Source organism: Macrosteles quadrilineatus, unplaced genomic scaffold, assembly GCF_028750875.1.
Source record: "Macrosteles quadrilineatus isolate MER2022 unplaced genomic scaffold, UCM_ALF_1.0 Scaffold_1__1_contigs__length_201487025, whole genome shotgun sequence".
Taxonomy (NCBI): Eukaryota; Metazoa; Arthropoda; class Insecta; order Hemiptera; family Cicadellidae; genus Macrosteles; species Macrosteles quadrilineatus.
The window spans coordinates 172899368-172912277 of NW_026542594.1; the positions used below are offsets into that span (position 1 = coordinate 172899368).

Genomic DNA, 12910 nt, shown 5'->3' on the forward strand with positions numbered 1-12910 from the left:
CCATAAGATAACATGGCTGACTTGTGTACAATTACTAATTTAAATTTATGAACATAAATGAATTAAAAGAAAATAAATCACATAGGGTTTAAAACCAAAACAATATTAATTTAAAAACCATTTCTATAAATTTAAAGTGGAGTCAATATTTTCCGATGGTGTAGGCACTACAAAGAGCGAAGTCACTAATAGAGTCTACAATATACTATTGACAACCAAATTTTGAATGCTAAGGATATGTTTAACTTTTGTTAAATACACCTTTAAGGTATTCAATTCCTTTATGTAGACAATGAAGAAGTAGCAAAAGATGAATTAGAACTTCAATATTGAAGGACGTCTAGACCAATTCCCTGAACACAATCATTTCACAGATTTGTACCTGTGGCAGACAGCAAAGTAGAGTGTTTTAAAACATCAAAATGCTTAAAATATATTATTAAAATATAACATTATTAATAAATAAAAAATAAATTGATAGTGTATTATAATATCATATGCTTCATACGCTATACGCGTATAATGCTAATTTGAGTCCTTTTCAATGTTTCATAACTTTAAAACCAGTTGAGTCCACAAAATATAATTATTACAGGATAATACTCTTACTTAGTACTATATCTGAGCCAAATTTGAAATTTTTATTTTCATGCCCAACAGAGATATTAAGCGTCAAACTTTGAAATTTTGAAAATTTTAAGATTTTGAAATTTTGTATTTAATACCCTATGCAAGTCCACAACTTGAAACTTTGAGAATTTGGAGTACACACCTATAACTATCAGATAAAAAAATAACAAACACATAGTCAATTGCCTTTATGTAAAAATAAATTGTTAAAAATCTGTTTTCGTAACATCGTTGCGTTAAACTTTAAACAGGTAATTAGACCTATATATTTAGTTTTAAGTGCATAACTATACTACCATATTAAAGTTTAGATCTTTCTGAAGAGATTGGTTTTTATTTTAATGTTCTAGGATTAGTAGAACCAGAGATATTTAATTTAACGTAGAGCTCTGAAATCGCTGAAAACGGGCATTCGACTAACAAAAAAATGGCCGCCATACAGTAGAAAAATTAAATAAAAATAAAATAATTGTATTTTTGTACTTCTAATGATATGTACTTTTAAGGATTAAAATATAAAAAAAATTAAAAATCTTGAAGCAACCAATTAATTTATTTCTGGACCACTTGAAATGGATTGACCCTGTGAGAGTTGGGGGAAAACCATAGCCAACACACTTTTACGCATGCAGTTCATCAGAGGAATTAAGGATGCTGATGTTAGAGCAAGGATACTACAAGAAAAAACAACTAAATCATTTTATGACGTTGTTAAATTGGCAACAGCAATGGAACTATCCAAAGATGAAAGTTCTCTGGTCAAAACATCAACAGATTTTACAAACAATACTGTTCACAAGATTGGAAACAAAAAATCGAACTATATACCTAAGAAAGCTCAGCCTTCACCCTTTGACAAATTGAGAGGAAGATGCTACCGCTGCGGCTCACGGGACCATAGAGCCAACAACTGCAAGTTTGCTTCTGAAACGTGTCACAAATGCACAAAACAGGGTCACATAGCCAGTGTCTGTATGCAAGCAAAGGAAACAAAAGTTCATCAGACTGAAGAAGATGGAAACTATAGTTGTCAAGAAGAAACACATGAAATTTACAAATTGAACAATAGCAGTAGTGATAAAATACTTATTGATATTTTGCTAGAGGGGAATCCAGTCCAGATGGAGCTGGATACAGGTTCAGCCATCAGCACGTTACCATATAATATGTTCAAGAAACTTAATACGAATAGAAGACTTTTTAATACACAGCTACGACTTAAAACATATACAGGAGAATTATTCAAGCCCAAAGGTGTTGTGTTTGTTCAATGTTCATACAAAAGCCAGAGTTTTACGGGTAAACTCTATATTGTAGACGGTCACTCGGATCCTATTTTTGGTCGAGACTGGCTACGGGAAGTAGAGTTGGACTGGAAAGAAGTAAAAGCAATCAAACAAGAAACTGGAGGACGTTTAGATGAACTTCTAAACAAATACACGGATGTTTTCGAGCCAGATATAGGAAAAATACCTGATCAACTATGCCACTTACAACTGACACCTGAAGCTCGACCAATATTTATGAAAGCAAGGCCAATACCTTATTCCTTGAAACAAAAGGTAAAAGAGGAACTAGAGCGCTTAGAAACTGCAGGAATAATAACAAAGACGGACAATTCTGAATGGGGAACACCCATAGTACAAGAAATGAAACCCAATGGTGAAATTAGAATATGTGCCGATTATAAGGTTACGGTGAACAGACAAATTCAAGACGAACACTATCCAATTCCGAGAATTGAAGATATTTTCGCAAATATGAGCGGTGGCAAGATTTTCTGTACTCTGGACTTAAAGAAGGCTTACTTACACCTACAAATGGATGAAGCAAGTGCTGACATCCAAACCCTTAGTACACATAAGGGACAGTTCAGAGTTAATCGACTCATGTTCGGAGTTAAAGTAGCTCCTGGAATTTGGCAAAGAATCATGGACAAGGTCTTATCGGGTATAGAAGGCACTCAATGCTTCTTCGATGACATAATCATCCAAGGAAAATCAGAAGAAGAGTTGCTCACTCGGTTGGAAATGGTACTTCAAAGAATAAAAATGAATGGACTAAGGTTAAATAGAGATAAATGCAAGTTTCTACACAAACAAATTGAGTACTTAGGTCACACTATAGATGCCCACGGAATCCACAAATCAGAAGATAAAGTTAAGGCTATCAGACAAGCAAGAAGACCCCAGAATGTTAGTGAACTGCGAACCTTCTTAGGTCTTGTCAACTATTATAACAGATTTATCGAGAACCTGGCAAACGATTCTCAATCCGTTACATGGACTACTAAAAAAGGAGAAGAAATACAAGTGGACAGATCAATGTGAACAAAGCTTTCAGAAGGTTAAGGAGATCATTACAAATGAAATTGTCCTTACTCATTTTGATCCAGTCTTACCTTTGGTATTGGCAACAGACGCATCTCCGGTGGGGCTTGGAGCAGTACTGTCACATAGATTTCCAGATGGAAGTGAAAGACCTATAGCCTTCGCTTCAAGAACACTGACAAAACCGGAAGAGAAATATAGCCAAATTGACAAAGAGGCTACTGGAATTTATTGGGGACTAAAAAAGTTCTTCCAATATTGCTATGGACGTAAATTCATCCTAGTAAAGGATCACAAGCCGTTAGTTACAATATTCAATCCTGATAAAAACCTACCTTCTATGTCAGCTACACGACTTTTTAACTATTCACACTTCTTATCAGGTTTTGACTACAAAATAGAGTTTAGACGAACAAATGATCATGGAAATGCAGACTTCCTTTCAAGATTCCCAATTGAAAAACATTCAAATGCCAGCATGGACCAGACTGATGTTTTCTATATGAACCAAATTGCAACGATCAACCTAAACCATAACCTAATTGCTCAAGAAACGAAAAAAGATGAAAACATGCAACACTTGCTACTAGCTTTGGAAACTGGAAAATCGCTGGAGCACTATGGTTATCATAACGGTGAGCTGTGTCTACATGATGGTTGTATCATGAAAGGTTGGAGGGTGATGATTCCTAGTCCTTTACAAAAACATGTCCTCGAAGAACTACATTTTGGTCATCTGGGTATGGTAAAAACCAAAGCCTTAGCACAAAGTTTTTGCTACTGGAAAGGTTTGGACAAAGATATAGAAGATAACATTTCAAAATGCAGACAGTGCAGGGAAAAACAAAATTTACCGAAGAAAGAAATTAACCATCCCTGGGAACCAGCAAGTGAGCCATGGGAGAGAATCCACATAGATTTTGCTGGGCCAACCAACGGAAACTACTTTTTGTTAGTAGTAGACGCATTCAGCAAATGGGTTGAAGTCATACCTACGAAGAGTATTACATCTTCATGGACAATCAGAGAGCTGCGTAAAATATTCACCACATTTGGACTACCAAGTGTTATAGTCTCTGATAATGGTCGTCAGTTCACCTCTTCTGAATTTAGTAACTTTTTGAAGAAATGTGGAACTTTGCACAAATTACCCTCTGAATTTAAGCAGCTACAATTTTTTTTTTTTTTGTCTTGCCACCACCATTATAAGGCACTAGGGCAATCCCTGACTATCGTCGGTTTAAATTTAGAAAATGCATGCTTTTCACACGGACAGCTGTATTTTGGGTGCTCACGCCTAAAATTACGCGTAGTAGGTACGCCTAAAAACTTATAGAAAAAACAAAAAACATAGTTTATTAACTGGCAATTAAGTAAAATATTCTATTTTTATTTTTGGTACACACTTTCATTATTCATCGTAAAGAACAAATATTTACGATAATAATTGTTAAGCGCAGCAACGCGGGCCGGGAAACTGCTAGTTTATTATAAAACTTGTAACAAACAAGAATCTTATTTAAGAGCATTCGTCAAAAAGTTTTAAAATTCCAGAGAAGTATAATTTCTTTAATAATTATAATTATATTTAGGTCTGATTCCATAAAAGTTAGCAAAGCAAGGAGAATTTTAAATTAAGATAAAAATGTTGTCTACAAATTTTAGTAATTAGAAAAAAGATTTTGCTAGTGTCGACCATTTTAATACAGGGTGGAACAAAGTTAGTGTTTAAAATATTTATGTGTTTAACTACTTAGTGTTGGGGACGAAATGACACTAATTTACGTTTCCATACCCGTACAGGTAGGGAATAGCACAATTTTAGGGTCAAAAATGGGATAAATCTATTTTTACCGCATAAAACCCGAAAACCCCCTTTCTCATAGTCTGATTATGCTGGTTCGCGAACTCGATAGAATTAAAATAAGTTTACACGTTTGTACCAAATTTCATCAAAATCGCATAATATATATATATATATGTACTAGCAGAGTACCCGTCCTTTGTACGGGGTTGGCAAATAAGTATAAAATGCTTATTGCAGTTAACCCGATCTTTGCGTTTGCGATGTAAGAAAACACGGTTTAAGAAAATTTGCTTCCTCAAATTTACGGTATGCGATAGTATTACAAATCTACCATAGCCATAATGTTCTACTACTTCACCTACCCAATAGAGAAAGATAGATTATTAAAAATTTGCAAAATATCATAAATTATTCATGAAATTAAAAACATAAACATAACTGTAAACAATCCTACTTTGACAGTTCTCATTGTGTATCACAGTTTCTTCTTGCTGCTTAGTTCAAATTAGCTGTTTTCATAAATAATAGTGCAGCACCCTGTTGGTAAATCTTAAAAAATTTTAATGCTTTTGCATATATTATAGAACCAACTCTTTTAGTTGAAACAGCTGGCTAAATTCTTTAATTCCCGTTAAATAAGAATACTCATAAGGTTAACATTGGTCAGGTAAGTTAAAAAATGGTGGATTTTGTAGCTAAAAAGTTTAATTGTTTGGATGATATTTTTTTAAATTTTTAGCTGGTGTAGTTTGGTTGTAATTTAAATTTTTATATAGGGACTACCCGCCCTGTAAACTACCCGCCGTGTTATGTCATTCGGGTAGCTTCTGCCTACAACCTCACATGTAATACAGTTTAGATACTCAAGGTTGGAGCTATACAGAAAAGTTACTAAACTGATTAGAAATATACGGAGTACATATAAATGTTCTTTGTTTTATTTTTTGTATTCTTTTAAAATTAATATTTTTTAGCTCTTTCACAATAATTTATGACAGTCAAAATATAAAGGAGAGTTGTATTTCAGAAACTATCTTATGACTTTAAAAATGTGTACAATGTAAACCAAACACCAGAACTGTATCAAACTTGAATACGATATAGATACATAATAAATTAATTTGTAGCTTTTCAGAATTTTTCTTTCACCCAAAAAGTTTTTGTTGTTAATTATGTAAACTAACTTTTTCTAAGAAACGGTAAACGCTAGAAAACAAATTAAAAGCGTATTTTGAAGGTCATTGTGTTATATTTATAATGTATTGTCACGGATATCATTGATAAACTAACATTTAATTAGTTAGCCCCGCTATTAGGGCTCATCACAGCCGGCAGCCGCCATCTTAGTTAAGATTAGTGAAAAATACCACCAACGTGCCCCATCTATTGGTATTATGTGATCGTTGGTGTCGATAACACCTCAGCACGACCATATCGCAATCTGTACATTTTCTGGCCTGCAGAAATAGAGGAGACTGTTCCAAAGAAAGATGATAACAGTATAGTGTTTCTTTTTATGGAGATAATAAAACAGCTAAAGTAAAGGAAAGTGATGTATGTCTTTACTCAGAAAACAAAGCAGTAAACAAGAAAATTTCAAAAATAAATATTTTAATGCAGCTCTAAAAGAAGCAGAAATGGCTTTTGCAATGAAATCAAGCAAAACTGATAAGTATTGCTCTGAAAGTCAAACCTCAGAGGACACTTTGTTTAGCTGCATCACTCAACTTCATACCTCAACTAACAAGCCCGAACCTATGTCAAACAATTTAATTAAATCTTACCATGGATGATTTTCAAAACATTGTACAGAATTTTGATACATAAGAAAATGATTTGGAAACTTCTCTTAACCTAGCAGCGGAGGTTGGAAATGCCCTCCTTGTTGAAGACAATAACCTTGAAGATGATGAACACAGGCTGAGTCTCGAAAATGTCAAACTATCAAGTAACAAAAATAAAAAATGAAAATGAGGCAGCTTGGGAAGAAAAAACTAGACACTATTAGACCAAAATGACACATTGTTAATGAAAAACAACTTGTTAGTGGAAACAATCAATAATCTTGAAAAACAGCTTGACAATGAGAAGATGCTTCACAGCGACTTAGAGCACACCTTTAAAGAATTGAAAAGGAAAAAGAAGACTCATTAAAAGAATGTGAACAAGAAATTCAACAACTTAAACAAAACATAACAGATCTGACACAAAAACACAATAAAGCTAAGCTGGATGAAAAAGAGGAAAATCTGGTTGGAGCCTGCTTTAGTCCAGACCCATCAATGTGTAGCTGGACACAGTTCTTTCCTCTGAGCTGAACTTACTAAAATTAAAATGAAACAAAATCAAATGGAACACGTCATTAACACCCTGAAAATGCAGATACAAAGAGACCATTTCTCCGACAACTCATACAAATCCTTCCATTCCAACACCAAGTTCATTAAAAAATAAAATAGCTCAAAGAAATCATAACAGAACTAACAAATTCAGCGTATCCCTGCAAAATGCATAATACCTAGACCAAACAAACCACACACTTGCTACTGACTGCAGAAAGAACCAGCAAAACCTTCAAAAACACAACGTGGAGAGACAGACAAACTCCAACGAAAAAACTGCAAATTTGAAACACCAACCGGGAGAGTCAGACAAACTCCTACTAAAAAACTGCCAACAGAAACTACAACAGGGAGAGTCAGATAAACTCCTACTAAAAAACTTTCATCTGAGACCTCAACAGAACAACTATCAACCGGGGGAACCAGCCAAACCCCGCCACAAAAACTGTCACAGGTGTCACAAACAGTAAAAGCTTGAGAAAGCCTGAAAGTGACTAAAAATTAAAATTAATTTCCACCCCTAAATGCTAAACCAAAGAGCAAAGACGAGGATTACAATGATTTCTTTGTATAAAATATAGGATTTTATTCAGAACATATGAAGATGCATTATGGATATTTGGTAAAAAGGGATGCTGCATCGCTACAGGATAATAGATTTGTTTTTTCCTCACCTTCTAAGATTATTCCAATGCAGCCTGATTTGAATTTTAAAAAAAAACTACAAACACCAGCAGAGACAAGAGAAACGCAACCTGACTGTTTTTTAGACAATTGAGTCAGGATGCAAACTCCAAATTCATCCTGCTGCACCAAAATACACAGGAAGCCTCCAATACAATAAATATACTACAGCACCTTTTAGAAGAAACCAAACCCGACATAGTAATGACAGAACATGGACTGAAACCTGACACAATAAATGGCACCGTCATAGCTCCTGGATTCTGCCTCAAGGCTCACTATAGTAGAATAGAACACAGAAAGGGAGGTGTATGCATTCGTGTAAAAGAAAGCCTTGAGAGTAGCACAGTAGCCATAGATGTTTCCAAGTACTGTAAAGAACTGTTATTTGAAGCAGCTCTTATAAAAATAAAATTCTAGAACACAAATCTGTTTGTACTGGGAACCTACATACCGGCAAACGGAGACCTTGAGAAATCATTAAAGACCTTTACTTTACACAACTAATTGAGGAAACAAAAATTGAAAATTCTCCCCTCATCATCATGGGAGATAATAACGTTGATTTGTAACCCTAACAGGAAATACATTATGTCAAATGAAACTATTGCTATGCACAACATCCAGAGACTACAGCTTCCACCTACAAGAATAACAAATTTAACACAAACCTCCATTGACTGGATATATATAAATGTGGATACAGACCAACTCACTCCAGAAGTCATCAGTGCAGGACTTTCGGATCTTGCTGATCAACTCTGTACTGTAAACTTCAACTCACACATCAACTCAAGTTATCCAGCCCAAATTGGACGCTGCCTAAAAAATAAAAACCTGCAAGGCCTCAAATATCTTCTCAGTAAAGAAAATTAGTTTTACCTCAATAGACAATGCCGAAGAAGCTTTTAAAACTTTTAGTAACATAGTGAGAGTAGCTATGGTTGCAGCCTGCCCCCAAAAGAAGATAAAAACACAAAGAAAACATAAACTCACATTTTGTATGGACCCAGAAGCAGTGAGACTCAAAGCCGAATTTCATAAAGCTCTAAGAAAGTTTGAGATGACGGGAAATCCAGATGAAAAAAGGGTTTCAATTGAAAATAAAAAGAACTATGACCTGTACTTGAAAACGATGCGGAAGAAGGTTAACTCTGACCAGTTGATGAAAGCTGAAAATAAATCTAAAGCTATCTGGGAAACGATAAACACAGCGTGGTCCAAAAAGGAAACATCCCTAAATGAAATAACCCTTCAAGTAGATGGCAAACTCATAAGTAATGTGACCCATGTTTCGTTCAAAGCACGGACGAGAAGGAAGTTAAAATGATTATAAACAAACTTAATGCAAAATACTCGTCTGGAATCGATGAAGTCCCTAAAACGAGGCATCTTTCCTTAACTACTTAAAATAACTAAAGTATACCCGAAATTCATAAAAGGTAGTACATTAGAAGCAAGCAACTACAGACTAATTTCTCTTGTTTCCACCTTCTTCAAAATATACGAAAAAGTTGTTTTAAAAAGACTTTTAGACCACTGCACAAATCACAACCTACTAAACAACCTGCAACATGGAGGTTCCCCAAGGGACAGTCATGGGTCCAGTACCATTTATTCTTTTTACCAACAACTTGCCGCAACAAATATGAGACGCCTGCCTTACTCTTATGTATGCTGATGACACAACCTTAGTGTTTAATGAACCACTAGCTGAAAATCTATAAGTAAAATCCTATGTGTCACTCAGTATGGCCTACCAATACTGATATAATAATGGTCTCGCAGTAAACATGTCTAAAACAACTCAAATAGCTTTTCGCCATAAATCTCATAAAGTGCCACGACTTCCAGATGTATAAGTGGAAGATGAAGCTAAGTTGTTGGGCATCACACTCTACAAGAATTTAACCTGGACCCTTCATGTGGATAATATATGTAAAACATTACGTTCAAGCATTTATGCTATTAAACGTATAAAAAATGCAACAGATGACATCACAACAAAAGTAGCATACTTTGCTCTTTTTGAGTCGCACATGAGATATGGACTTGTAGCATGGGGTGGAAGCCCACTAGCATGCAATGAGTTCTCACAAAACAAAAAAAGGCAGTCAAAATAACTGCAGGACTCCAAAGACTCGACAGCTGCAGGGAAGCATTCAGGTCACTCAAAGTACTTACCCTTGTAGCACTCTACATCCAGGAAGTTGTGCTATTTACAGTAAGAAATAACATTACAAGGCGTGGCGAAATGCACCAACACAACCTGAGAAACACCATGCAGTACAACCTTCCACAATATCACACGGCACAGTTTGAAAAGAAACCTTCATACGCATGAATGAAAATCTACAACAGGCTACCTCCAGATCTAAGAAGCAAGACAGAAGATGACCTCAAACCAGCTTTGCATCAATGGCTCATTAATCGACCTTTCTACTCCTTAAAAGAATACCACCAACAGATCTTTGACTAAACGATACCTCAACCACAAATTTAGAAAAAATTGTAAATTAACACTACCACTAATGCCATCCATTAATGAATGTGTAAATAAAGATTAATTGTCTATTGTCTATTATAATTATGAGGTTTGCAACTATTTTGTACCTACATATTTTGTACTAATTTTAGCCTACATTAAAACATGTGTTACTTACTTCAAAGATAACTAATCTACGTCAATTTAAAAATTTTGAAGCTCGGATATCTTTGGGATACATTTTTTTATATTCTTAAAACTAAATAGGTTGATTTAAAATTAGTTCTTATGTTATTTTTATGGATAATAGGTCAATTAGTGTAGCTTGTTAAAGGATATTAAAATTTGATTTATTTTATTTATTAATACAGCTTTTAACATTCCATTTAAAGATACTTCACTAAACCATCCCCACAGCAGCAAATTTAAGTACCCGTTAAACGTAGGTATTGTTAGTGAAATATGGGATTGACCTAATATTTTAAAGTGGTGTATCATTACACAGCGTTACAAAGAGGGGGGAAGGGTTTTTAAGATCGTTATGGTAAAGAACAAAAAAAATCCATTTTTCATAGGTGCCAAAGTTTTCAAATTGTTTAAGAAACAGTCACATTTAAGACGCTTAAACACATGAGAAGTGCTTATTATATAATTGCAGATATTTTGAAAAAAAAAAAGGTTTTGTTGCTTAAAAGTTAATATGTTTAGGTATTGTGTTAAAAAACTGTAAAGTTGTTCTTAAAATATTTAGTTAAATTGAAAACCAATACTTGAATATAAACTTGAATGACCAATAACAAATTTTTAAAAAATATTTGAAAACAAATTTCAAACAATTTTTTCCCTTTATTTAGTGTTTTCAATGAAAAGTATTTTCATACGTAGTGCCCTTTAAAGATCATAATTTTAGTATGAACCCTTTTCATATTTTTTTTAATACAGCTTTTAAATGCTAAGGATTTTCCACATTTTTTACGAACCAATGTAGGTCTCTTCATAACGGATTCAGACACAAAGGATTTTCAACATGATTAGCACTTGTGAGGTATCTGTTCTGTATGAACCAATGAATGTCTTTGAATTTCGCCTTTGGTTGTCAAGGATTATTCAATTGCACCACAGATCAATTAAGATATCTCTCTTGTATGAACCAATGAATGTTTCTTCAAACCCCTTTTGGATGTAAAGGATTTTTCACATGTAGAGCACTTGTAAGGTGTCTCTCCTGTATGAATCAATGTATGTGTCTCCATAAACCTTTTGGTCCTAAAGGATTTTTCACATATAGAGCACTTGTAAGTGTAGAAACATACAGACAGCGTAGCGTAGCGCAACGTAGCGCAGCGCAGCGTAGCGTATAGGAGCGCAGCGTAGTCCAATACACACAGAGAGTGCAGCGTAGCGTAGCGCAACATAGGTTGTAGACGGTCTTAATAGTGTACCCGGTACATCAGTATAGAAGATGGCTCTGTCGAAGACGGCTCATATCAGTTTTGTCGAAAATACCTTAAGGTGGCAGTTTTTGATCAGTAGGAGAAGTGTCGCGGTGCATGAAGTGGGGTAGCGGATTTTTATCCCCCTGGAATTTTAGCCCCTGGGCAAACGTGACGTCACAAACCAGGGGGTAAAATTCCGGCCGCGAACTTTTGAGTTTCGCGACATCAGCTCGATGGATTAAACGCGGAATTAAACATATATTTTCACGGTTGTGAATTTAATCAGAACACATCAAATTATAAAAACCGGGAGTGTACGGCCCGTCTTTTTACCCCCCGGAATTTTACCCCCGGAATTTTACCCCCCGGAATTTTATCCCCGGTATTTTACCCCCTGGCTAGATATAAAAATTAGTGAGAATGATTAATTATCTTCATTCTGTTTTAATTTAATAGTAAACATTTTATTATTAAGTAGCCTATCTTAATTTATTTGTGACATTAACTAATCGAACATGTTTTTAATTTTAATTTTGAGATTCAAGTATTAGGATTCGATCTTTGAAGCCAAATTTTGGTTAATATGACGTATATACAATCAACTGAATGAGATTACAAAATAAATAAATAAAGACAGGCCACTAAATAATGAAATGTTTACAATTAATTAAAAACAGAAATAAGAAAACCAATCATTCAATTTATAAAATCGGCCAGGGGGTAAGATTCCGGGGGGTAAAAATCCGGGGGTAAAATTCCGGGGGGTAAAATTCCGGAGGGTAAAAATCCGGCCCGTACATTTCAGTTGTCTAAACACTAGTTATATGTACAGGGGGTAAAATTCCGGTTTTTATCGCTAATTAAATTAATCACGCTCTGACTATTTTCATTAGACTTCGAAATCCGCGGGGGTAAAATTCCGGCCGCGAACAAACTTTTGGCCACTCAGGTTACTACGTCATAGTGACGTCAGCTTTGCCCAGGGGGTAAAATTCCAGGGGGATAAAATTCCGGCGACCCCATGAAGTGTGTAAAGGCAGGAACAGGCATGGTGAATACATCTTATTTCCAATCCTTAAAAACACGAGTCTCGGTTTAAGAATTATGCAAGAATGTCGACTACAACGTTCGATCACATATTTAGTTTGATGATTGAGAGACGCTTACAACTAATTGAAGGGGACCAATTGGTGCAG

At 34.9% G+C, this 12910-nt stretch overlaps 2 protein-coding genes across 2 annotated transcripts in view; one reads left to right on the forward strand and one right to left on the reverse strand.

The window, feature by feature from the left end:
- The window catches only part of LOC128990098 (zinc finger protein 665-like), a 37426-nt gene extending 25839 nt beyond the window's left edge, over nucleotides 1–11587 (reverse strand). Inside the window, exon 1 of the mRNA XM_054412342.1 lies at nucleotides 11259–11587. The gene's annotated coding sequence lies outside the window, so the exon portion shown is untranslated. The remainder of the gene's footprint in view (nucleotides 1–11258) is intronic.
- On the forward strand, nucleotides 1257–2960 carry LOC129002638 (uncharacterized protein K02A2.6-like). The gene has a single exon (XM_054430591.1). It carries the CDS (start codon nucleotides 1257–1259, stop codon nucleotides 2958–2960), a length of 1704 nt encoding a protein of 567 aa, XP_054286566.1.
- Nucleotides 11588–12910: the final 1323 nt, after the last annotated feature.

Coding starts and splice junctions, on each gene's coding strand:
- LOC129002638 (XM_054430591.1), top strand. CDS start 1,257: ATGCAGTTCATCAGAGGAATTAAGGATGCTGATGTTAGAGCAAGGATA.